The sequence below is a fragment of the Dissoconium aciculare genome (genome assembly GCF_010015565.1).
Source record: "Dissoconium aciculare CBS 342.82 unplaced genomic scaffold K489scaffold_3, whole genome shotgun sequence".
Lineage (NCBI taxonomy): Eukaryota > Fungi > Ascomycota > Dothideomycetes > Mycosphaerellales > Dissoconiaceae > Dissoconium > Dissoconium aciculare.
This window is the reverse complement of record NW_022984953.1, coordinates 1522140-1546275: the sequence shown is the minus strand read 5'-3', so window position 1 is coordinate 1546275 and position 24136 is coordinate 1522140. Positions and strand designations below refer to the sequence as shown.

The 24136-nt window shown below is 52.2% G+C and overlaps 10 protein-coding genes across 10 annotated transcripts; 5 read left to right on the top strand and 5 right to left on the bottom strand.

Annotated features, from left to right (window-relative positions):
- Positions 1 to 1590: 1590 nt before the first annotated feature.
- K489DRAFT_368536 (uncharacterized protein) lies at positions 1591 to 5117 on the top strand (the record flags this gene model as incomplete). The annotated part of the gene is made up of 4 exons (XM_033602960.1): positions 1591 to 1873; positions 1973 to 2163; positions 2272 to 2379; positions 2439 to 5117. The coding sequence occupies 4 exons, from the start codon at positions 1591 to 1593 to the stop codon at positions 5115 to 5117; spliced, it is 3261 nt and encodes a 1086-aa protein (XP_033462398.1).
- Positions 5118 to 5893: 776 nt separating this feature from the next.
- On the bottom strand, positions 5894 to 7396 carry K489DRAFT_368535 (seryl-tRNA synthetase; the record flags this gene model as incomplete). Its single annotated transcript, XM_033602959.1, has 1 exon — positions 5894 to 7396. One exon carries the CDS (start codon positions 7394 to 7396, stop codon positions 5894 to 5896), a length of 1503 nt encoding a protein of 500 aa, XP_033462397.1.
- Positions 7397 to 7800: 404 nt separating this feature from the next.
- Positions 7801 to 10736, bottom strand: K489DRAFT_393191 (S-adenosyl-L-methionine-dependent methyltransferase; the record flags this gene model as incomplete). The annotated part of the gene is made up of 2 exons (XM_033606763.1): positions 8026 to 10736; positions 7801 to 7959 (listed from the first exon to the last, which is right to left on the bottom strand). Exons 1-2 carry the CDS (start codon positions 10708 to 10710, stop codon positions 7801 to 7803), a joined length of 2844 nt encoding a protein of 947 aa, XP_033462396.1. The 5' UTR covers positions 10711 to 10736.
- Positions 10737 to 11517: 781 nt separating this feature from the next.
- On the top strand, positions 11518 to 12153 carry K489DRAFT_155936 (uncharacterized protein). Its single transcript, XM_033599257.1, has 2 exons — positions 11518 to 12041; positions 12091 to 12153. Exon 1 carries the CDS (start codon positions 11627 to 11629, stop codon positions 11957 to 11959), a length of 333 nt encoding a protein of 110 aa, XP_033462395.1. The 5' UTR covers positions 11518 to 11626; the 3' UTR covers positions 11960 to 12041; positions 12091 to 12153.
- Positions 12154 to 14147: 1994 nt separating this feature from the next.
- K489DRAFT_408031 (uncharacterized protein) lies at positions 14148 to 15026 on the top strand (the record flags this gene model as incomplete). Its single annotated transcript, XM_033607424.1, has 1 exon — positions 14148 to 15026. The coding sequence occupies one exon, from the start codon at positions 14148 to 14150 to the stop codon at positions 15024 to 15026; it is 879 nt and encodes a 292-aa protein (XP_033462394.1).
- A 472-nt stretch (positions 15027 to 15498) lies between these two features.
- Positions 15499 to 16980, top strand: K489DRAFT_377907 (ATPase, V0/A0 complex, subunit C/D). Its single transcript, XM_033604273.1, has 3 exons — positions 15499 to 15791; positions 15883 to 16763; positions 16846 to 16980. Exons 1-3 carry the CDS (start codon positions 15509 to 15511, stop codon positions 16927 to 16929), a joined length of 1248 nt encoding a protein of 415 aa, XP_033462393.1. The 5' UTR covers positions 15499 to 15508; the 3' UTR covers positions 16930 to 16980.
- K489DRAFT_377906 (uncharacterized protein) lies at positions 16846 to 17221 on the top strand. Its single transcript, XM_033604272.1, has one exon. It carries the CDS (start codon positions 17040 to 17042, stop codon positions 17208 to 17210), a length of 171 nt encoding a protein of 56 aa, XP_033462392.1. The 5' UTR covers positions 16846 to 17039; the 3' UTR covers positions 17211 to 17221.
- On the bottom strand, positions 17159 to 18924 carry K489DRAFT_155832 (uncharacterized protein). Its single transcript, XM_033599255.1, has 4 exons — positions 18711 to 18924; positions 18421 to 18648; positions 18064 to 18361; positions 17159 to 18002 (listed from the first exon to the last, which is right to left on the bottom strand). The coding sequence occupies exons 1-4, from the start codon at positions 18816 to 18818 to the stop codon at positions 17293 to 17295; spliced, it is 1344 nt and encodes a 447-aa protein (XP_033462391.1). The 5' UTR covers positions 18819 to 18924; the 3' UTR covers positions 17159 to 17292.
- Positions 18925 to 19632: 708 nt separating this feature from the next.
- On the bottom strand, positions 19633 to 20403 carry K489DRAFT_315282 (ubiquitin-like protein; the record flags this gene model as incomplete). The annotated part of the gene is made up of 2 exons (XM_033601076.1): positions 19633 to 20083; positions 20138 to 20403. Coding segments are annotated over 2 exons (717 nt in total), but the record flags the coding sequence as incomplete, so codon positions are not given.
- A 1095-nt stretch (positions 20404 to 21498) lies between these two features.
- K489DRAFT_408027 (uncharacterized protein) lies at positions 21499 to 22493 on the bottom strand (the record flags this gene model as incomplete). Its single annotated transcript, XM_033607423.1, has 2 exons — positions 21499 to 22318; positions 22381 to 22493. The coding sequence occupies 2 exons, from the start codon at positions 22491 to 22493 to the stop codon at positions 21499 to 21501; spliced, it is 933 nt and encodes a 310-aa protein (XP_033462389.1).
- Positions 22494 to 24136: the final 1643 nt, after the last annotated feature.

Below are 24136 nucleotides of genomic sequence, written 5' to 3'. Positions count from 1 at the left end.
GGGCACTTTCCGCGCTCCATTCACATCACTGGATTGTTCAATGCGTCCGTCGTCAACATCATCAGCCTTATTAGCGCCCGTACAGTAGTTCAACAGGAGATGTTGTTCCTGCCCGTGGACGGCACTGACTATTATCACTCTGCTGTCTACGCGTTCCTGTGGTGCATCAATTCAAGCCACCGCTCTATCCTCTACCGCCTCCTTGCCCCGTCGCCCTGTGTTATCATCGTTGTGCGCCGCACCACCGCCTCGTGTTGCCGCCACCAATTCATTTGCCAGTCTTGCGAGACATTGAGCATCGAACAGCTATGCGTGGCTCAATGCACTTGGCTCAATGCACATGACTTCGGCACTGAAAGCTGACCATCTCGTCACACCGACTCGAATCCCTTTCCAAAACCTCCTCCACGATGCGCCGTATGTACAGCATATGCAATCGGAACACTCCGCGCATCGATTGGCAGCACGGGGGCAGTCACAGCCCGCATCCTGCACGCCACCACTCCACGCGGATCAGTAACATTCCGATGCTGCCAACTCGTAATGGACGGCAAGGCGCATCCATGCGCTCTCGCGTGGGTGAGATCGATGCTTGTCTCTACTGGCTGGGACTGTCTATAACGTGGATCTGGTGAAGTAGACGTTTCGGAGAAGACCAGCATGGACGAGTGACGAATTCCGGCCTACACATCCATGCCGTCTGTATGTCCGTCACACCTGACTGAAATTCATGACTAGCCAACTTCGTCGAGTGACATAGGGTAGCGTATCGAATATGCCAGACTTGGACGCTCTTCGCCGGGTTGATCGATGGATAGCGACACTCTCTCTCCCAACCGCAGCCAATCTCGATCCTCTCATCAAGCGTTGGTAAACACACTGCCCAGGTGAGCAGGACGGAGGCAATGATCGACCCCGCGCGAGGTCCGTGAAGGTTATGATTGCAGGGACAAGCTGTGGCACCCAAAGCGATCTAGCCAGCGGATCAACGGCCCGACCGAGTTGGTGGTGGCACCATCGGACGCCTTTTGGTCCTGTCACACCGGAGAACGGCTTTCGGTCGCCAATTCCTCGCTGCGAGGCTAGTGCGATTGACGATAAACCGACGACAAATCGTGTTCCCTGCTGCGTCAAATCTGTCCAGATCGATCCTGCCATCAGGACTGGACACCTGCATAATGTACACGATCTCCTAGACTGCTGCATTCTCGGCTGAGCTTCAATATGTGCGCGCCGGGGAGCTGGTTCGAAGTGTGGTTGGCGTAGTGCTCCACTGCCTTGTCATCCCACGCACTGACTCCTATCCTAGTTGGAATAGTAATGTGCTACAGTTCGTACCAATCGCATCCCTCTGCCACTAGAAGTCCAGCGCCCTTCAAGTGCCGAGCGACTGGGTCGCCGTCCCAAGACGGGCGTTGCAAAGGAAAACGCTGGAACGCTTCGTAAAGGATACGACCAAACGTCATTTCCTCCATCATCATGCAAGTCATCTCCCTGCTGCGAGACACTACCCACACACATATACTTTCATGGCCACTCCTCGTACCCTGAAGGCGTGGAATTCAGATGAAGATCGCCGCGCGTTGTGGAATGTGGGCTGTGACTTCCATGGTTCTGGTCAGGATACTGTGGGCGATGCCAATGTCCCTGCTCAAGAGGGTCGTCCCGTGGTGTTCTGAATTCGCTCCTTCCTCAGGCATCTTACTTTACATCTTACCGCCTCTTGCTTTGAGATATCTCAAGTCGCCTGACATTGCTGAATCTTTGAGACCATCGATAGAGTCATTCTCATTCGACAAAATGACTGCCGCCCAGTTGTGTTTCGGCATGTTTGTATTCAGGAAGGTCGGCACAAAATATCTTTGCCAACCCGGTGCACTTCATAACCCTAATGATGTCGCTGTATCATGACCCTGAAAGCTCTTGCGAGACGTGCATGCCACATAATAAACTTACAACCTACTCGCTATAGAAAACATCGTCGACCTTGAATACAGGTACACGGATCCTATAGACCGATCGACAATGATCCATGAGGAGGTCCAGGGGTCGTCCGCTGGTAGATGCCCTGCCGTGAACAACACAGAATCTCTACCGGCCTGTGGCAGATTTCGCTCGGATGAATTTGGGTTGATGGCCACTTTCGTTATGGACCTACATGGTGTATGGACCAACCAGCAGTGACTCGTGCAATGTCTATGATGTGACTGCTGTGATGAGCCCCGTCTGAACTCGCAGGCACCATGGTCTACTGATGAGGCAGTTGCGTAGAAGTCGGCTGTTTCCGATGATGCGCGTGCGTTCGTTTCAAGGCAAAAGATTCGTCCGAACGTCAGCAAATTGGCGTACATGGGAGTTCGTATGGCTGACAACAAGGAGGTAAGAACCACTTTTGGAACGTGCACAACGTCCAATTGCCCGTTGACAAATCATTGCAGAACATTGGCCCTCAGCGCCGTAGTGGAAGCCGTACGTGGACATCATCCGGGGATGCAACTAGATTTCCGGCTGGCCCACGACAGTTGCATGCATCAAATATCCTACAATACCATGGTATCGCAACTCCGAGCCGAACTCCGACTGGCGTCCAACAGCACTCCTACGCCCCAAGTTGCCGCCGGGCAGATTCACCCTTGAAGATTCGCAAGACCCGAGAGAATCTGAGGCACGCCGTCCTCTGCTCTGACGTCCTGCCGACATGCGAGCAGGTACTACAGCATGCATCGAAGAGTCTCGGCAGTGCTTCTGGGAGCAACATAGCAGGCGTGGAGATGCATAAACGCTCGCGCGACTCCTGGTCAGGTCCGCCAATGATCGATTCCGGATTGTCAACGCCACAACAGTATTCCGTTCAGAGCATCAGACCATTGTCACCTACTATCGTAGCTTCTACAGAAAGCAGAGTGCGGAGGCAGAAGTCAATCAGTCAGCGCGTCCTCACGAGAGTCAAAGAAGGATTCAGTGCTCGCACAAAAGCGACGGCAGATTCAAATCGAGCGACAGATCCTGAGGTGACACTTCTGCGACGGCTTTCGGCGAAGGCTAAGCAGACTCTTACCGGTGACGCTAGCATTCGAAGTTACGAGGATATTGCAGGTCTTGCTGAGAGCTCAGATGACGCAGACTTTGCAAGATCTGATGCGCCCACAGAAGGACAAGCTCCTTCGAACTCGGACATACCTAGCTATTATTACATGACGCGGAGCTCCAGCATCATGACCTCTTCGTCCCGGACCAGGTCGTCCTCAGATAGACTCGCCTCTCCAAGCACCCCGTCGTCGTTTTCGAGCAGTCCCTTGTCGGATTCGGAACCAACTCCGAAGCCAACCAATCGGCAGCAAAAGCGCGACAGTCACGGCACAGATGCAACATTATCCGTAGGCATCCCTCACATGAGCTTGAACATATCGGCAAGCCTCGACTCTATCGATACCACAAGCGCGGGGCATGTATGGGTTTCTATAGAAGCTAGCGTCACCACGTCTCCAGTAGCTCTGAGAACTAGTCGATACGAAGGATACAATATACAGCCACCACAGAAGTCCTTGGATGCCGTCGTCTTGCTGTCCTCAGATTGGGCTTACGGAGCCGGGATTATTGCGAAGGAGTGCCTCTTCCAACTCTTCTCACACCTGGACATACCTGAAGATAGGCTTGCCGTCATCTATTATCACTCGCACCTGCCTGTTGATGATCACATGAACCTGCCCTGCACGGTGGCACACCCATTCGGAAGTCCGGACTTTGCTTACTGCTGCGAGCAGCTTGAGCCGTATCTGCATGATGTTGCGATACATGCTCCTCAAACATGCGGGCCAGCTTTGCATCATGCGTTGAACGACCTGGCCAGTCGTGACTTGCAGCATGACTCATTAGAGACGTTTGTCGTCGCCCGGGACCCCAGTGCTCTTGCTGACGCCTTGCTCGAGACTAAAGGTTGGCCAGCGCATCAGATCAGGATAGGTCTGCATAACTCCCGGTTTGTACCAGCTCATCCGGCTCGGTACTCGAATGATTGGAGGATACATCTCCGCACTTTACAAGATGTTCGTCCATATGTCTTCGACGAACTATTTGGAGGCTTGCGTCGTCGGGACTGCTGGGACTCCATCTCCAGTCTCCACTTATGCTGCAGGCCCCTGTCAGACTGTACTGTCATCGAGACCATCGGACAGAAAGTCCTCAAGAACCTGCGCCCGGGCCAGTCAAGTCAATTATTTGTGAACCTATACGTCCCACAGCTGAACATAGAGCTGAGACAGCCTATAGAAGATTCCGAGATGGGTGCGATTTATGCCGAGGTGGAAAGTATGTTGGGAATCTTGACGACGGACGTACTACGGGTTGAGGCAGAGTATCGACATCCCATCCTTCCGTCAGAAAACATCATTCGTCTGCAGCACACCTTCAGCGTCAAAAGACCTCAGAGCGGATCGGTATGGTTGTCAGGGGCCGCTCAGCCAAATGAGAACGTGCGTGTCCCGGGCGCGTTAGCGCATTTCATTGCTACTCACTACATGCCAAGCCATGGTCTGAAAATGATCAATCGATGGCTTCCGCCATCGGCCCCATTTGCAAGGGATGTACAACAAGCTCGGGAATATCTGGAAAGTCTGATAGCACGGCAGAGGTACGCCGTGGAGACACAATTCCCGCATGTTACTATACATGAAACCGGTGAAATAAACCAGGATTACAACGGCATATATGACCGACAAAGGACGCCGAGCTTGACGCACATGGAAAACACAGTCCCGCCATACTGTGAACTTTCGGAGACGTCGCCGACGGACCCCTCTTCAAGGCGTCCACTGCCAGCATTGCCGGCGGAGGCACACCCAGACAAGCAAGAAGGTCCGGCGCGCGAAGCCCGCGATTCTGCGCGGGAGGTTTGGGATCAGCGCATCCGACGCAAGTCGCTTTCCTCGCAGCAGATGATGCGACTGACCTCGGACGTGCAGCAGATGGAAGCGAGCGACGATCACCTGCGGGTGCTGCATAATAAGGCGTTGACAAACAAACGCAGTATCGGGGTCGAGACACTAAGGGCTTGGCAGATGGAGCGAGCGGCAGATAGGAATGCCGCTGACGACCAGAGAAGTCCACCCTGGCTGTGAGAAACAAAGCATGTACAACTCCGGGGCTGTGGGAGAAAGTATGTACAATTTCCGGCTGCAGCTATGTGTAATCCATGCATGTCAGACGATACGTGATGATATTTGTTTGTCTTCAAGTCACAGGAAACCTTGTGGAGGCGGCTGCATAGCGCTGATCATGTGCATTTTCGACACGATGTCCGTCGTAGGATCCATCCGGGCCACCGTCTGTCACTTGCAAAGCTTCGGGAGCTATCCTGATCCAACGGCGGAGCTGCCGAGAATGCCTCTAAGCCGGGATGCTGGAGTCGAGACACATGAAATGTGCTGATCAATTTGTAAGGTCCATTGCCCTGTGGCGTGTGTCGGGTGTGAGTGGTGCAGCTTCTAGCAAGCGGGGAAGCATCCGGGTCTGCAGCATGCGAGCATCGCCTCATGCAACATGCATAATGTATGAAACGCGCTTGGTTTTGTGGTGCAAATAAGCTCACGGCATGTCATGATATGTGCCGGCGGACAGTCCGAGACCAGTTCTTGACTTTACGGGCCGCGGCGCTATAGAAATTCCGATGTGCTGCTCAGCCTTCTTGTGGCGCCTTGTACAATTGACATCGGTCTTTTGATCGGATCGATATGTTCTACTTCGTCTCGTCGCATTTCCGAGAGGACCGCAAGATCTTGAGTGACGTGTGGGTGTACTGGATGTCAGCACCAGAGTCATTTGATGTATGGGACCGGTGAGCCCGCAACATGTCATCAACATGGTCCCACATGTATTACTGCATGCGTGGCACCACTCATGTCTTGCGTTTGATCACATCCATGCCGTCCGGCAAGTATCGTCGCAGCACTTCCGGAACGATCACGGAACGTGATTGCTCGTCCCAGTGAGTTTCGAGCAAACAAGCCAGCACTCGAGGGACAGCCAGTGCGGTACCATTGACAGTATGTGGCCACTCCAATTTTCCTGCACTGGTACCCTTGATTCGAGTGGCCAGGCGACGGGACTGGTAATCTGTACAGATGGAAGCCGATGTGACCTCGCCGTAGCCATCGTTGATCGTGGTGCGGGAGGGGAAGAACGCTTCAATGTCCACCTTTCGATTCGCACTGGCTCCCAAATCAGCAGACGGCATCTCAAGCACATTTGCGTGCAATCCCAGAGATTGCAGGATCTCCTTTTGTATCTCAATCATCTCGCTGAAAACGTGATCCGCAGGCAAAGCATCTGTATCAAAATCTCCAAAGCGGTCGCCATTGTTGTCTGGCTGTGGAAGCGTCCAAGCGAACATCTCAACTTTTGTGAACTCGTGCACGCGATACAATCCTTTGGTGTCAACTCCTCGGGCACCAGCTTCGGCACGATAGCATCTCGAGGCACCTATGTATTTCAAAGGCAGATCGCTTGCCTGTAAGATTTTGTTGGCCTGTGATCCAGCGAACGGGATCTCAGCGGTGCCTGTCAGAACCAAACTTGATTTCTCGGGACCGCTGTCAGAATCAGCTTGAGCGATGTGGTAGATCTGTGTCTCGCCATTCTGATCTCGCGGCATGAAGCCACAGGCGCTCGCGATGTGCGAGTACACCAGAGAGGGGGGCGTCATGATTTTCCAGCCTCGTTTCATGGCGACCGAGAGAGTGTATTGAACCAGCGCCTGCTCCAACAAAGCGCCCTCGTTCTGAAGGAAATACCAGCCCCATCCACTTGTCGTCGCGCTGGCTTCGAAGTCAAGGATTCCTAGCTCTTTTCCAATTTCGACATGACTCTTGCCAGGTGTACCTGCGGCGATGCCCGGCAGCTGTCCAACGGTTTCCAAAAGCTTCGGGTTTTTGCCAACAGGTGTGTTCAAGCAGCTGAGGTTTGGGAGCTCTAGCGCAAGCTGTTCAATCTCTTCCGTCCATTGTTTCTCTTTGCTCTCAATCTCGGCCAGCTGGGCCTTGATATCTCGCGCCTCCGCGATCCTACCATTTGAAGTCTCCTCATCCTCTGTTCCGCTGTCGGGCCGTCGACTGAGTGCCTTTCCGAGTGCATTGCTACGCTTCCTCAGGTCAATCGATTCGCGCTGTTGATGGATCAAGCGCTCGTGAAGCTCAAGAATCTTCCATCCATTTCGTGCGAAAGGCGTGTAATTGCGATCCTTACAATTCTGCTCGTACAATCCTGGGTTCTGGCGAATGTGCTTCAGGTTCAGTGTAGGCTTTGGCGCAAAAGACGGCCTCGAGAATTCTCGTCTGCAGCTTGCATGGTTCCTGATGATTGAGATGTTGCGAACATTCACATTGGTGAAATACCACTTCATGGTAATGACGCGCGCAGTTCTGTCGATTTGATGCAATGTCACGCTGCTTAGAGCTTGCAGACGAGCCTCGGGGTCTAAATTCGTGCCGGAAATCTTTCCGCGTCACGCTTTTGCGCGCAGTCACGAGGCGCACATTGGGTAACCCGTGTGCCCAAAAGAACGCATCCCAACAACATGGGATATAATTTTGCATAGTATTACAAAGAGTGAGTCATCGATGATTATATCATGACCACTACAACGAGATCTCGTTTGCGATCTTGCGATATCCAGGCTGATCCAGGTCTTTGGGGTACAAATCAGATAATGATACATTTCGACAATGCAGCGATGTTTGCGTTATGTACAGGAGCTGCACCTCTTGATGACCCTGTGGCCTCGTGCCTCTACCACTGAAACCTCATTTAGATAGTCTTGTTGTAATGATCGCCCTCTCCTTGCCTCTCGGGCATGGCTTCGGAGGTCTTGCGGTCTTCATCCTCGAGGACTTCAAGCCGTGCTGCCTGAGTCTTGTCTTCAATAGCGATGATGTCCTGCTCCAAGGACATTGCATCTGCATCAACCTGCCCGTTGGCGGCGTGGTCCATATCGGCAACTCCGCCAGTGGCATCCGCGTCGACGTTCTTGACATCATCATCGTCATCTGCATTCAACTCCTCTTTCTCGGCAGCCGCGTCCTTCTCGACAGCTTCGCCTCCTTTCGAGGCAGCTTCATATCCGGTTTGCTTTGGGTCACTGTGATTGATGAGAGGTGGCTCCTCATTGAATAGCCGTAGTAGCATGGCCCGTCGATCTTCTTTAGGCAGCATCAGGTTGAGACTGTACATGCTGCGCCATAATGGAAGGGTGATATGTTCTCTGAAGCCATCCTCGCTGTCTTCCGGAGCAAGATCAGCCCTCAGCACGCAACATCCCATGCCAATGTCGCGGACTTGCTCGCCGATCTCGTTGAGATCTTTCCATCCGCCTGTTTCGTTTCCATCCTCGTCTTTGTAAGTCGAGATCTTCGGGAACATCTCGACCAGCAGCTTTCGAAGAGTTCTGCGCTTTGACATGCGAACGACGCGGCTATCGCCGACCCAACCTTCAATGATGGGCAGACCCTCAGTCTGGATGCGCCATCTACAAATATCTTGTCCTTGTGCGTCTTGTTTCATGAACATCTTGACACCGGCGTGCACGAACTTCATTCCTCGCTTCTCGTTGGTAGTAAGGATGTCCTTCACCAACTGTGACGAGTAGTAAATACCCTTGACGGGGTCGCCAGCTGGGTTCCTGACAAGGAATCGATCGCGAGGAAATGAGGAGTGGAGTTCGTAGAATTTGTAAATCGATTCTAGATCGGGATGCGTGGCCGATAAGAATTTGAAGGCTTCTTCTTGCACTGACTCGTCGCCTCGCTTCCTGCGAGTCACTGTCGCCTGCGCAATTTCGGGGGGGACAGGCTGTGCTGTGGCCGCTCCAACATCATCCGCTCCTTGGGATGCGATGGTGTCATCTGAATCGCCGACAATGCCAGCACCAGGGACATTGCCGCTAGCCTCAACTGCGTCGGTTACTGCAGGAGGAAGTGGCCAATGTTCGCGTCTCGTTGCATTTGCTTCCAAGGAAGCCTCAGATATGTCGTCGGCGAGCTTCGCCTTCTTCACTGGCAGCTCGTCATTCGGTTCATCCACGGCACTTCGCTTCGTTGTTGACGTTTCGAGAGGCTCTGCAGGTTCATTGGAGCGCTGCGCTGCCGAAGCATCACTGTTGGGAAGTTCAGGCACAGTTCTTGGTTCTTCTGCCTTGCCACTTGCGATGTCTTCCAGGAGCTCCGTGAATGCAGTCGATTGTGGTTCGGGTTTGGTGAATGTCCAATTCTTGTTGCCCGACTTGCTCTCAGGCTCAGGCTTGGCACGAATATCGCCGAGCTTCTCGAGCGCGGTGATGAAGAAGCCACCAGTATCCTGTTGGTGAGGATAGACGCGCATACAGTGCTCCAGGGGAATTTCCTCTTCTACCTCTGGCGGAAACATGCCAGGGACAACTTTACTGTCCTCGCCTTCGAATTGCACAGCCTCAGCCCAAGATTCGTAGATCTGACCGCCACGGCTCATGATGCTCCAGTCCCTCAGACCAGGCTTGCGAAGCAACCCAGGAAGCTGATCGGCGCAGTCCAGCAGCTTAACCTTCGCGACACCACCGCATCGCTCAATCGCCGAGGAGACCACGGCCTCGTTCTCCATGGGGTTAAGACTGCATGTGCTATAAACGACTCTGCCGCCAACCTTTAGCATTTGCAACGCGCGAACGAGGATCCTGACTTGAGTGGTATAAAGTCCCAAGCCGTTTTGAGGGGTCCAGTCTTTCCAGATGTTCGGATTCTTTCGGCATGTTCCGTCACCACTGCAGGGAACATCTGCAAGAATGCGATCAAACTTCAGATACTTTCCCTGTTTATTCAGGCCCTGCGAACCCGCTGGCAGCTCGATGGATGGGAACATGGTAGCGTCGTGGTTCATCACGATCATGTTCGGGGAATTCAATCGCTTGACCTGATGGACCAGCATTTGGGCTCGGCGATAGTTCACATCGTTCGCGACGAGCATTCCAGTCGCGCGCCCACTATCTTCGCCGAGATCGGGATTCCCATTCGCCGCTGGAGCTCCTGTTTTGGCACGTTCGATGGCCTGTTTGACGCGATCCTCTTCTCCAGCATGGATTAGCTCGATCAGCTGAGCGCTTTTGCTGCCCGGGGCTGCGCACAAATCTAGGACCGAGTGATGGGGTTGCACATCCAGCAACAATGGCGGAATCATGCTGACTTGCTCCTGTCGACTGATGTTGCCAACACCCGTCTCACTGACGAGAAATCGCTGGAACTCCTTGAAAGGCCCATACTTGCGCACGACATTCTTGGGGGTAGTCATACTGTAGGCCAATCCCTCCGGATACCACGGCATGGCTGTCGGAAGCTCGACTGGACGTCCTTCATGCGTAATCTCTTTGATCATAGGGAAAAAGCGAGTAACCAGGTTTTCGCGCACGCTCAAGGCATGACCTTTGGAGCCAGTGAAGCGGAACGAGTTGGGCAATTCCGTTCGAAGAGCAGCCCAGAAGGCAGCGCGCTCAGTTTCATCTGGGAGCAGGCCAATAGTGTTGTAGTATCTTTCAAACTTCTCGTTGCGTTTGTCAATGTTCTGGAACGAAACACGATTGTCTGGTTGAAAATTCCGTTGACCTCCACCTCTGCCACCACGACCGCCGCCACCACGGCCGCGTCCTTTACCGCGGCCGCCACCGCCGCGAGAATTATGGCCTCCTCGAGCCATGCTGGACGTTGTTCGATAAATTGATCTTGACAGATTCATTGGCTGAAAGTTTCAAAATCTCAAAAATACGTTGGCTCTCGACATGGTTAGCGCGAAGCAGGGAAGCAGCTTTGCGTCGACCCCATCATGCTCTGCGTTAATAACAGAACGTGCCTCTCGTGCTGCATCGATTGCCACTACGCACGCATTCATGATTCGTAGGCTCAGGCTCGAACTAGACTGTGGATGTTCGAAAGGACAATGCTCAATCTCTACAGTACTATGGTACGTAAGGCTGGGTTTAGAGGAAGACTGAATCCGACATCATAATTTCATATACATGCCAGTCGTCTGAGGCTGTGACAATTTCTCATCTTTGGTCGTTTTAGCTAGGGCATGCGATCGGCACAACGCCGTCCGGTGTCGATGGGAGTATTGCAATGAATCATCATATCAGAACACCAGCCTGCGCAGGATGTACAGACACCAGCCATGTGCACATAGAATCTCACGATTCGCTCGAGTTCTTCGACTTGCCGAACTCTTTACCACTCCAAGATCTGATCGCTGTGACGTCCCATCTCTTGAGGGCGATGCTGAGTTCATCTTCGGCTACACAATCCGTAATGACGACCGTCACGCAAAAGCTCATCACCATCGGCTGGCCATACCTTAGGCAACACTATAGTACCGTAGGGACCATATTTAAGATCGCGTAAATCGCTGCGACAAAGCCTCGCGATTCGCACCACGACCAGTTCGATTGGTCGCCGAAAAAAAGATCTCGTCCACGTGTTGGCCCACGAGGGACGGGATTTGCGGTAATCATGGTTAAAATGATCAATTCAAAAAGACGAGAGATTTCCCACTGATCTGGCAGTCACCGTTCTCTCAAATCTGACATTCATCCTCCAAGACTACCAAGTGCATCGTCGAGATGGTTGGTACAAAGATCTGTTCGCTTTTCGCCCTGGCGACTGTTATCCTGTCGTCTACCTGTGATGCAAGGGCCTGGCACTTCAACATCAACGTTCAGCGCTACCAGACCTACGATAATGAGACATACGCCTGCAGCAATAAGATCAGTCATGAATCACGCAAGTTGAAAGGCAATCACATCAAATGCTTCGCTTTCAAAGATGGAGGTGCTTGGAATGCCATGACGTATAGGTGGCACAAGCACTTCTGGATGCTACCTGTTGATTACTTCAGGCATCCTTCGTCTTACGGTATGCAGCGCAGAATCTCGTGGTCCAACGGTGCGGACTGACTCCTCGTGGGCAGGCTATTGCACAATCGCGGTATTTGAGAGCAGTGATTGCACGGGAGAGGCCATCGGCCTTATTCAAAATGTAAGAGAAATACCATTGCTCGTATGAGGCCCATCCTGACGCTCTCCAGGCCAACTCAGACTGGCAGTGGAGCAAATGCCACGGTGGATATTCGACTTCGGATGGCTACAGTGCCAGCGCCAAAAGCCTCGCCATGGACTGCTGCCCTTTCGGGAAGTGTACCGATCAGCAGACATTCAAAGACCGATATGGCGGTCGCATCTAACGACTCGGCGGTGATACCGATATCGAGAGAAGCATGCAATTAGGGTGACTCATGATTGTATTGCGATACGGACTGTTCAAATGCACGCGAGGCACAAGTCTCCAAGCAGAGTGCAAGGTTACGGGAGTACATTCGAGACGTCATGAATTTAACCCAAGCGTCTCGTGGAATTGGACAATGATATATTTGATAACTCCTGCAATCATACCAACTTTCGAAGCTCCTGGTCCTCAACCCGCGTGCTGATGATGATGGTGATGATGATCCAGCAAAGGACACTAGTACCGTGCCATTCGCTCATCAGTGACGGCAGCGCGACGGCAGTGAAGTGCAACCGGGACTGACGCAATTTCCCCGCAGAGATTGGCGGGCATTGGAACTACTGTCCAGTGTAATTGTTCATTGGTGTCTTTGAGCCTGCCTGGTTTCCAAGGTTATTTTACATCAGCGTACAATTGGCGGATGGGCTCGAGGCTTTCTGTATTAGTTCCTGTACTTGGTGCGCCTGAAGATGTATACATGGACGCGGCGGGCTGCCCACAGTACGGCGCGGACGTAGAGAGTTACCTCGATTTGCATTATGGAATGTCACGAATGTCTAGGTAGACGAGACACGGTTGGCCCGGAAAAGAGGCGCCGCCAGTGATCGCTTGTGCCGAATGAGGGTAGCGGGGCCGAGCAGGACTATACCTGATCAAGGCCCCCCAGTGCTGTTGCGGTGAGTTGATTCGTCGCAATCCTGTCGAACGGTGCAGTATGGAGTCCACGTTGCTACTCGGTACCTGCTAGAACGGCTCTGCACCATGCGCTGCGGATAACCAGCCTTCCTATGGCGTCCCTTCTCTGCCCTGTTGTTGTCCTTCTGGGCAAGCAGCTTGTCATCGATTGTGGTTGACGATATGGAAAGCCGGCTTCACCGTGTACTGTATCTAACCGTGAGTATGTCTTCCTCGATCATGCACGACAGCGACTACAGGCCTTTACGATGGCATGTCGGTCAAATTGGTTCAAATGGTGTGAAGAAGCAATCAATGGCCCCATCATCGCGGATTCAAGGCGCAAAGTATTTTAGACTCAAAGGCTCAAAGCGAGGATTGGACGAAACAACGGCAAAGTCCGTCAATTGAATAACCGCGGAATAAGGTAAGCAAGAAGTATCGTCCATTGCGCTCCAGGCATGACCAACATTCGAGCCCACCAACCTCCCGACCCTCTCTCTCTCTCTGATCACTCTGTCTCTACACGGGCACTTTCGCTCTGTCTATCTGTCTCTCGCTCTGAGTGTGAGTGTGTCTCTCTCTATCTCTCTTCTGACCCTTCATCTCACCGGCCTGATCCAGGATAGCCCTGAAAGAACAGTAGCCACATAGGGCTCCCGCTGCGCATCGTCCACCTCTAGCGCTCGCTTTCTACCCTTCTCAGTCAATCGTCCTATTCATATGCCCACTGGACAACACCCACCCACACACATCGCCAGGGTTGCCGTACCTAGATAGCACACCACCATTCGTCCTTCTCTGGAATTGATGCGAGCTTTTATCCTTTCCTTTCCTAGAATCTTACATGCTTCTTGATTGCGGACTTCACTACTTCTGTGATCTCGCTTCCCTTCCCCACACTCACCTTCCTTGACACTTACGGTTCACATGCTGAAGAGAACGCATTGATCGCCGTTGCGAACCATTCATACCATCTCGACAACAAGGCTCGTTGCTTGACCGTTCGCGACCACTTTCCCCAATACGAAGTTCTCATTCCACATCGCCACCGCTTCAAGACCACAGCCTGCTCGTCAATTGAAGCAATAACCTTTCATTCCTCAATTTCGATCATCTTGCATCTATATTAACACTATCGATTTCCGGTTATCTGCGAACTGGTTTGTTATCTTGCCCACCGCCATGGCTGCCACTAACAGCTTTTACACTTCCTCTCCCACCGTATTCATGCAGCCTGCCTCGTCAGATCAATATTTCGCCAGCAGCCATTATGTTGATCAGAATGGTCAAGCAATACGCCCATCCGAACCGTCATCCAGTACTCATACCAGTCGCTCTGCCACACTCACATCAACAACACCTCTAGCTGAGACCCCTGGGTCTATAGCCGGGAAAAAGCGATCTCGTGGCGACAATCCCGATGGCGAAGACGATGCGCAATCGCTACTACCAGAACAAAGCGATGTGCGAAGCGTCTTCGAATTGGGCCACATCAAAAGACCCTCAATCGCGAGTCGCAAATCGCAACGAGTCGACTCGGACGCATCAAGTAACGATCATCTCGCGCAGCTCGTGCTCCCGGCACAAATGCGCGACGTCACGACCGAGCCGCTGGTCGACAAAGCAACGCGCGAGCTCGGCGTAAGCTGGGCGCGCATGGACTCCTCCGAGGCGCGTCAGATCAGCCAGGCTGCATATACCAAATGGATCCAGAATCATTACTCTAACCTTAAGGATGTCGCTATCTGGTTCGAGTATGGCAGCGAGGAAATCCCGGCGTACCTCGTCAGGGCTCTGAACGCATACAATGGTCAACAGGAATTTTACATCTTTTCCAATGACCTTACCGAGGCAAGGCTCGTTACCCGAGAGCCAGAGGACTTGATCTCGCGCCTCAGCATGATGCCTGCGCTTCATTTGGCTGCGCCAGGAGGTCAGATTCATGCGAAGCTTGACACGGCTGGTGGCGCTGAGGACTCGGTCACGTCCTCACCCTACAGTGCCTCCAAGGTGGAGGAGTACTCGTCTTTCTGCGCGGCTCATGCTATGGAGATGGACTGAGCCATCCCGGTCACATCGTGTCCGAGCTCGCAAATTGCACTTTGCAACATTGCAACGGTTTTCATGACAATGTTTTCGAATTTTCTGCAACCCTTTCAGGTCTTGATTCGTGTGTCGCGACGCTGCTCGAAAGATTTCAATATCATGACTCGGCAGTCAAATGTCGTTCCAAAAGTCCGTACGCATTAATGTATACATTTTTGAACATCAATGTGATAATGTGCGTTCACATCACTGCTAGTAATTTGACATTTCTAACAAACCAGAAATCGAAGCTTGGGTGAGAGACGGGGTGAAGTGCAGGTGAAGCTTGTGCTAGACTCTTAGTTGTGCTTGCATACCTAGGTGTACTGTAATACCTCAAACACAAACACAGGCGCGAACTACACTTTGAGCCGCGCTACGATCACTACATCGTATTGGCCGCCCTGGAGGTAGGAGTAATTAAATGAATAGTACCAACCTAGGTATCTAATTGCCAAATGCCTAAATTACCGTCGAGTCGATACCCCCTCCACGTGGTTGATGCAGGTCTTGGCGTAGCTTCCGCTCATGACATCCCCGAGCTCCAGACATGTTTGCGGATCGTCATAGCGAGCCTGCGTCCGTTCACATTCCTCCAAACAACATCAATCGCAACCATGGCCGAGGGAATGCTTTACAACGTCACAGGCGGATACATTGAGGGTATCGTCCGTGGCTATCGTAATGCGCTGCTCACGAACCAGAACTACGGAAATCTGACGCAATGCGAAACGATTGACGGTATGTGACAACCCGCCGCCGGAGTGGACCACACCGACCGGAAGCGCGATCTTTTTGAGCTGAACATCCTTTGCTGACATGCGTGCCATAGATGTTAAACTGCAACTCGGTCCTTCATATGGCGACTACCTCGCCAGCCTCCCACCCAACCCTTCCACATCCGCTCTCGCCGACAAGACGATGGACAAGCTCGTCGCCGAATTCCGCTACATTCAGGCCAACGCCACAGGAAGTCTGTCCAAATTCATGGAGTACCTCACATATGCCTACATGATCGACAACGTCGCGCTACTCATCACGGGAACGCTTCACGAACGAGATACCAAAGAGTTGCTGGAGCGCTGCCACCCGCTTGGCTGGTTTGAGACAATGCCGGTTTTGTGCGTGGCGACCAATATTGAAGAGCTGTACAACTCGGTGTTGATAGAGACACCGCTGGCGCCCTACTTCAAGGGCTCTCTGAGCCACCAGGATCTCGATGAACTGAATATTGAAATCATCCGCAACACCCTTTACAAGAACTACCTCGAGGATTTCTACAGATTTGTGAATGAGGAAGCCGGCATTGCAGGCACGCCAACACAGGAGGTCATGCGTGAGGTTCTCGAATTTGAGGCGGACAGAAGAAGCATCAACATCACACTCAATTCATTCGGCACCGAGCTGTCGAAGCAGGATCGCAAGAAGTTGTACCCCAGCTTCGGCCGTCTACATCCCGAGGGTACGCTCATGCTGAGCCGTGCCGACGATGCCGAGGGTGTGCGGATAGCTGTGGATGGCGTGATTGACTACCGAACGATGCTGGATCAGACGGGTATGGGTGGCAACAGCACAAGCGGCGGGATGGGCAATGAGGAAGGCAAGAGTCTGGAGGATCTCTTCTACCGAAAGGAGATGGAGATTGCCAAACTGGCCTTCACATATCAGTTCACTCATGCCGTCGTGTACGCGTGGGTGAAGCTGCGAGAGCAGGTGAGTTTCCATCCGGCTGGACTTTTACGTCCGGTCCCAATAGCTTCACGTTCCAAGCATATTACTAATTTACACAATACAGGAAATCCGCAATATCACCTGGATATCCGAATGCATCGCACAGAACCAAAAGGATCGGGTAAACAATTATATCAGTGTGTTTTAAAATGCGGCGAGGGAGGCATCCAAGAAAATGACCATTCCTGTAATCTTTCAAGTCCCCGGAGTTTTGGCGTCATTCATTTGAGAGTGCATATCTAGAAAGAAGCAGAAAAAATGATTCATTCATGTCAAACGTCTCTCCGTGGTGGAACTTTTTTCCGTCTGTGCGACGCCACTCTCCCCCAAACTGAACAAAGAATAATCATGTCTGTAGGCAGTGTTTATGGAACATCGTTGGTCTGTTTGAGCTTCTCCTCCATGTGGAGCGACTTGCGCAACACTTAATGAATATTTACATCTCTTTACGATCAATGCTGCCTGCCATAGTCGATGACCAGGCCCGCTCATGCTTTCTTCACTCACTTCTCTACATTTGCAGAAAACACTTAAGCTCTTGCAAAATATCGTCACGCTGCCGGTCATGGTTGCTGTTGAGAAAGGCTTTTGGTGTGAACAGCGCACGGCATTCCTGCGCGGTCGATCTCTTGACCAAGCCACGTTGCTGCACAACGGCAAAAGCCAAGCTTACCCACTCGCGTTTCTGCTTCTGCATGCGTCGAAGCCTGACGGTGTCGAGATCCACAGTTGCCAGGCCAGAATCACGACGTGCTTCCCACTGGGGCATTCTGCGCAGAGCTTGTTCGAGTTGGTCCAGTGTTCGGTCGTGGCCTTGCCCACGGGTTGGCTGCTCGGCGATGCCATGCCTTCGACCGTGTTTGCGCGTCCGTCTCGGTGGCATTCTCGTGCTACGGTTCGCTGAGCCAGCATTCACTGTCAAACCCATGATCAGATCTACGATGTCTCGTTCCCTACTTTGTAGACGTTCGTCGTCGAGCAACTGCAACGCGTCATTTCGGAGTCTGTTTATCTCTGGCCGTCTGAGCTTCTGCCGGCAGAGCGCCGATGTGAAGTTTTCCATCAATACGTCTGACACATCGACCCCAGCATCGTGAGCTCGCGCCATGTTGAAGCGGACAGTTCTGAATGAAACCGACACGTGAGGGTCGTATCTTCCCAGAATGGTCCTTGGTGTTGGCTCACAATATTTTGGCGGTTTTGGAACTTTGAGAAGCATGACTATCAGTCACAGTTAGTGCTGATGAAACGGCATCAGTCTTCGTCAAAGATCGATTCATACCGTGCTCGGGGAGGTATCGATGGGGAAGCCAACTTGTCTGATAATTGTACTCGAAATACTTGAAGGCATCGACGAGATTGCCCCAAACACAGTACGCCAGGAACTTCCGCTCTGGAAAGGTGACATGCTCACGCCGCCATAATTTCGCAGCAACTCTGTCTACTTCTTCGTCCATGACTTGCAAAAGATCAGTGCGGTACGGCGTTCCGTCGAACCATGCTTCGAGCTCGGGGTCGTAGCGATCTGCCATTCTTGGGAGCGTGACAGGCAGGCGCACATCGTGGAAGCTTGGTATAATCTATGCTCATGGTCAACCAGGAATCACGCGAAACTCATAAGTATTGAACTGTGGCTGACTCCTTCGATATATCGGGCCGGCCTCGTGTAGCCCTTGAAAAAGTGAAGGTAAGCAGCTAGGACATCTGGCTGGTTGATGACTTCAGTCCAATCAGGACAGTGTCTCGCGAGATTTGAATTTGTCGATAGAAACAAATCGATTTCTTTCAGAAAAGAAATAGAAACATTCCGGTCTCGTAGGTAGGCATAGGTCCTGGCATCTGCATCTCGGTAAAAGCTGCGAAAGGACTAGGACCGTCAAATGAAGTAAGCGATCAACTTCACAGCAACACGGACCGGTTTCAGCCTACTTGCGAGCCTCTGATAGAGGCTCCGGCCGCCGGCACGAGATGAGGCAAAGGGTCTCCTGCGCCAAAATTGAAGCCGTTGTAGGCATCCGCATCGAACCCTCGTGACATGAGCGCAATTGCGAACGTGACACACCCGCGAGGAGGATGCCTGTGGAAGATAAAGCGCTGTGGGGTCGAGAGACGAAGCCCGCAAAGGATCGGAGTCGAGTGACGACTGCCAGAGCTGTTTCGGGATTTCGTGAGTCCGGAATGTCGACAATAGAACGAGACAAGCACTCCTACCTTCTCCGCGAATCTGATGGGACAACAGATGTTGCGCAAGAGAATCTGCCCAAGTGTGAAGTGGAGCAATTGATGTGTAGTAGTGTTCGAAAAAACAGCTAGAGCTGAACTTGGAAAGTGAATACAACTTTCTTTCCTAGGTACCCACGTGTCTGCCTACCTACCCGCCTGCCTACTCGGTAAAGTATTTCACTCGTAATGGAGACATACCTACCTAGGTAGGTACCTAGAGTGTAGGTAACATTCCAAGGTTGATATACGACTGGTAGGCACCCGCGTGACTTCCGTGCAGCTGCCATATGTTCGACCAAATGTTCGGCAAGAGCGCAATACAACTTCCGCTAAATACCATATAGGCCGATTCGACCTAAGCATCTCGATCTGTCTGTCTCGAGATGAGATCTTCTAACATGCTAGATACCTAGCTCTTGGGTCTGGATGTCGTCTTTTACATAATGCGTAGACGTCTTTGACAGTTGATGCCTGAATCATGGTATGATGGAGGTAGCGATGTTGGTTCTTAGCCCACCTCTGGAGATCAAGGGCCACCACCACAACTCTGACGTAAAGTCTGTCCTCCGCGCACATCGCTTGCGCTCATATTAACGCCGTGCAAATCGTGTTGGTCGCTCCGAAGAGATCAATCCCCAGTGTCGAGTTCCAAATCCAGCTGTACTCCGTTGCTCACACCATAGTCTTCGAGGGTCAAGATGTCCTTGAACGGCCTCTCACCTTGTCGCTTTAGCATTATCTCATGCGGCTGCCGACCTATGTGCGCTGCAACCATAGCTTTGAATGCCTTGACACTGTCACTTGCGAAACAGGGGATTGCAGCCTTGGTACCTAATCTATCATTGATGTTGACGATGATCATTGGCTCCCCTGACGGTGGCTGTGGCGGAGGAGGGGCTGAGTTATTATCCTTCTCCTTCTTTGCCTTGTCCTGCGTATCCTTGGCGTCCTTCCCAGATCGCTCTTGCCGCTGAGGCCGTTCACGGTCCAGGAATTTGTCCCGACCACCATCGTGAGGCCGAGAGTCGTAGTTTCTCTCGCGACCGGAATCACGATCTCGATGCCGTTTGTAATCGTCCCTGTCCTGCCTATGCCGGCCAGAGTCCCTTTCATCATTCCAGCTTCTTCGAGACGCAGGGCCATCCCGATCGCGACGGTCATCGAAGTGATCGCGGCGATAATCGTTGCGTCGAGGCGAGCGGTCTCTATAACCTCGCTCGAGATGATCACTGTTGCGATTCCGGGCGTCGTCACTTCGAGGTTGTTTCTCTTTCCATTTGAAACCACCGGATAATTTCGCATGTGTGCTTCGGGGCTCACCACGCTCCGGTGAGGCCGACCGGGCTCGGGATGGTTTGTCGTCCATGCGGCAAGGCGCGGAAGATCTTCTCGATGTGCGGCTGTAATGCAACAATATCGTGAGTCTCCGCAGCGGGTCGGGAAATATCAAGCAGAGAGAGCTTGTGGAAGTTCACATGGGCGAGTACTGAAAGCTATGCGGCGCTTATCGGATGGTGGACAAATTTAGCTGGTGCCTGATGCGCTTCAGCCGCCCTCCTGTACCCAGGTGGATGTCCATATAATGTTACACCATTGATGTGATCACCACGAGTAAAATATATCAAGTTTGTGAAATTGTCACGGCATAATAATGAGCAAGAATTAAAGTGAAGCTAACTACGCAGCTCGACGATATCTTGATCGTTTTTGTCTCCCTTGGTCATTGACTTCTGTGGCTGACAAGTCAAATTCAGATAATGCACGCTCGATCTCAGCTTGTGGACCTGGAGCGGCAGATCGCACGATGGATAAGTGAGCGTGGTTGCTGGCAGTCGGACGTTTATAAAGGACGGTCCGAACTGTATCCAAAGCATGGTTACATTTTGTCATCATTCTTACATATCGTCACTCGGGTGCAAATTTGCTGAGTGTGAGAAGCGCTACGCACCTGGGCAGTCTCGTGAAAGTCCTACATCTCCAACGCTTTTCTCAGAACCCTTCGTCATAATGCGTTCATCGCATTAATGCATGAGTCGCCAAGCATTTCCATCTCCAGGCCATGTCGCTTTGACACTGGCGCTGCCACAGCTTCGATGGGCTGATGCGATACTGCAACAATCTGTCGGCGCTTTTGCGACCATATATTTTGCTAACAGTACGCATGTCGTCGACACGGTGCCTAGCACGTCTGGGTATGCCGGTCCTATCTTGCATGCTTAGCTTCGATGCCAAAGCTTTAGCTTGTCAGGCTCAAGCGCACTGACGTGCTGCACTTTCAGGTCTTTAATCGACGCCGACTTTACACCACCGCGACTGGTCTCGCATGGCAATCGGCCCGACCGATCGCATCGAGCCCTGGAGTATCGACGCTAATCGCTCGCAGAAGTCCTATGGTTGTCGTGCGACGATCGGATGGAGGATGGATCAGATGGAGAGGAGCAGTGCTCACGAATGGAAGTATGTATCTCCTGTTTCCAGGAGTCTCAGACAGCGTTCACTTCGGTGCCAGCTCTGAGACGGATACAAGCGCACATGGCTTGACAGGGGCATCCAAGAGATAAGGCGAAGGCTTCAGCACAGGCTGATCTGTCACGGGATGCAGCGCATCCCAGCATTTGGTGAGGACTTCTTCGATCCAATAGTCGGCCTCGGCCTTGAGTTTCATTTGTCGTTTGGCCATTTTGCTTCGCTTTAGCTTCATCATAGGTTGCTTGCCAAGTGGGAGCAGGATGTTGCAGGCGTCGGAAACTTCACCGTTGACCGCTGGTGAAGTAGGCTGGGACAGGAGACCATCGATACGATAAACTTGTTGTATCAAATCCTCAACGCCATCGAGAGTAGCGTTGGCTTTGTCATGAAGCCGGTCGAAGAAGTCGTTGCCGAATAGTTCGTCTTTGGCGAGCGCGTGTCTAAGCCGGGCCGAGAAGAAAATCAGATTTGGCAAACACAATGCCTCGTTTCCGTCGGAATGGTGCGCATCGCTCAGTAAACACGCCGCATAAAGCAGCCGCACATTGAACTCTGACTCGAAAGAGTGATTTGCAACACACGCCGGACAGCCGCGAGTAGAACACCAATCTTGTTCTTGCTTAGAGGACAAGAAGCATTGTAGCCATATGAAAGCAGCTCGCGCGTCCCCGACGTATGCGAATTCGAGGTCCTCGGGTCTTGACGCCTTTGTCGCTTGAGTAGCCACTCGAACAGCCTTGTCGAACAGTTCCACTACAGGCACGAGTAGAGCATGTAAGATATCCCGAACCATAAGCCAATGTGCTTGAGTATCATGATCGTAGGTGGAGTGATTTGCGCAAAATCTACGAGCATGGTCAGCGGCGAATTCAACACAAAGAATTATTCCTAGGTACTTGCGACGTACCCATAGTCGAAATTGTCAGACAGATGCCTCCTCAGAAAGTTGAAGCCCTCTGATTGAGATAACAATTGCACATCCTCTGCACGGAGCAGGCAGAGTGCTGTCGGGGACAGCATCGTGGTGGTGATGGGAATTATGTCGACAGTGGGACTCTCCAGTGTGGGAAAGTCAACGTCTGTGAACGACCAAAGACCGATGGCCCTCTGCAGTATATATTGGCTGTCGAGGCGCGGGCGGGGGATTGCGGCGTCGTCAGCAAGATCAGATGTGAAGCGTCTCGTTGTATCACGATTGTCGAAAGGTTGTGTCAGTTTCTCATACAACACGGAGGTCGTTAGTGGAGATTGCGGTAGCTCTTTTTAGACGATGGGAATCGGGATCTGGTATGCGATCGCTTCAAACACTCCAGCAAAATGCGGCAGGTATAATGCCCGGGAGCGGACCAAGTTGGGCAAATGCGTCAACTTTCGAAAAGTACAAGGTAGAAGTACATGAGAGCGCTCGTTCGAGGTGACTAGAGTGGGCATAATCTTGGTTCTATACTACCTAAGGGAATCACTACCAAGCGCATTAACACTTTACTTAGGTGCGTAGCACCCGGCCTGTGCGAACATCACAACAAAATCCACACCTTACATAGTAATAGCAAAAAACAGGGCCCTGCTTCCAGGCAAGGGTGTCGGATGCAGGAACGGTCGTGCATTCTTCACGCTCGATGCCGATCCGAAGCCTGACGAATGCTGCGGCTAAAAATGATGATTAGAGACGAGGCGGCGTGCGAGGCCAAAGTGGAGTCGCTCATACATGTACAGTAGCGGCATCTGCTCAGGTCAGCTGGCCTTGCCCGTTGTCAGATCGCCAACGGCTTTCGTGGGGCGGCGGGGGCCAGCATCTGCCGCCGAGGAACTGATCGGTGTTGGTCTGCTGTGCAGGAGTAGAATCACTGCACGGCACCGTACAACAAACACACCGCGAGTACATGTTGCCTGATGACTGGTTGACGTGACATTTGGGCTGCATGGCTTTGGGCCTCGAGCGGAGAGCGTGCAGCAAATCCGGGTGGTGCATTTTCTGCCACGACGCCCGCGCCGGCTGGAATACGCCGTCGTGGCTGTCAAAGATGTTCGGTCCAGAGTGACGGCCTACGTGAACTCTAATGACTGATGGCTCCCTGTTTCCGACGATTATGTCTACGGCCGCGGGTGGTTTGACAGTAGCCCATGAGACAGGGTCCAGATGCATCTACCGCCGCTTGTTGTGATAAAACTTTCAATCATTAATTAGACAGGCTTCCGGCAACGAGACAAGATCATGTCCAGACCTCATTTCATGTCTCACAATGAAACCAACCTCGGGCTGCAGACGCCATGATCGACAACATTCGAACAACGGCGAGAAGTTGGTGCGCAACTGCAGCATGGTCAGCGCGCCACATGTAATGACCCTGAGAATCCAATAGCCGCCTTGGGATACGACTGAAGTTAAACCTAGTTACAATTGCCGCAGTTGACCGCAGAACAACTTGCATTTAGTAATATCCTTTCGTAACGCGAATTAAACGACTCCTCATGCCGGCACACCAAAGCCAGTCGGCCAGTCAGGCCATAAATTACACGGACGGAGGTCAGAAAGCCATGCGACATTCCTCAGATGATGCATTCTATAAATCGGGCAAACCGAGCGGCCAGTTTACTCCAATGTAAGTATTACCGTTTGGGGTCCGACCCGGAGTCTCAGGCGTCGCTGCAGTAGGTAGTCT

Bases quoted from the DNA above. Each gene is read 5' to 3' on its own strand.
- K489DRAFT_155936 (XM_033599257.1), top strand. From the start codon at position 11,627: ATGGTTGGTACAAAGATCTGTTCGCTTTTCGCCCTGGCGACTGTTATC.
- K489DRAFT_377907 (XM_033604273.1), top strand. From the start codon at position 15,509: ATGCCTAAATTACCGTCGAGTCGATACCCCCTCCACGTGGTTGATGCA. The intron at 15,792-15,882 runs GTATGTGACAAC...TGCGTGCCATAG, and splicing joins GCAATGCGAAACGATTGACG to ATGTTAAACTGCAACTCGGT. The intron at 16,764-16,845 runs GTGAGTTTCCAT...TACACAATACAG, and splicing joins GGGTGAAGCTGCGAGAGCAG to GAAATCCGCAATATCACCTG.
- K489DRAFT_377906 (XM_033604272.1), top strand. From the start codon at position 17,040: ATGATTCATTCATGTCAAACGTCTCTCCGTGGTGGAACTTTTTTCCGT.
- K489DRAFT_155832 (XM_033599255.1), bottom strand. From the start codon at position 18,818: ATGTCACGAGGGTTCGATGCGGATGCCTACAACGGCTTCAATTTTGGC. The intron at 18,362-18,420 runs GTCAGCCACAGT...CCATGAGCATAG, and splicing joins CGGCCCGATATATCGAAGGA to ATTATACCAAGCTTCCACGA. The intron at 18,003-18,063 runs GTATGAATCGAT...TGTGACTGATAG, and splicing joins TCGATACCTCCCCGAGCACG to TCATGCTTCTCAAAGTTCCA.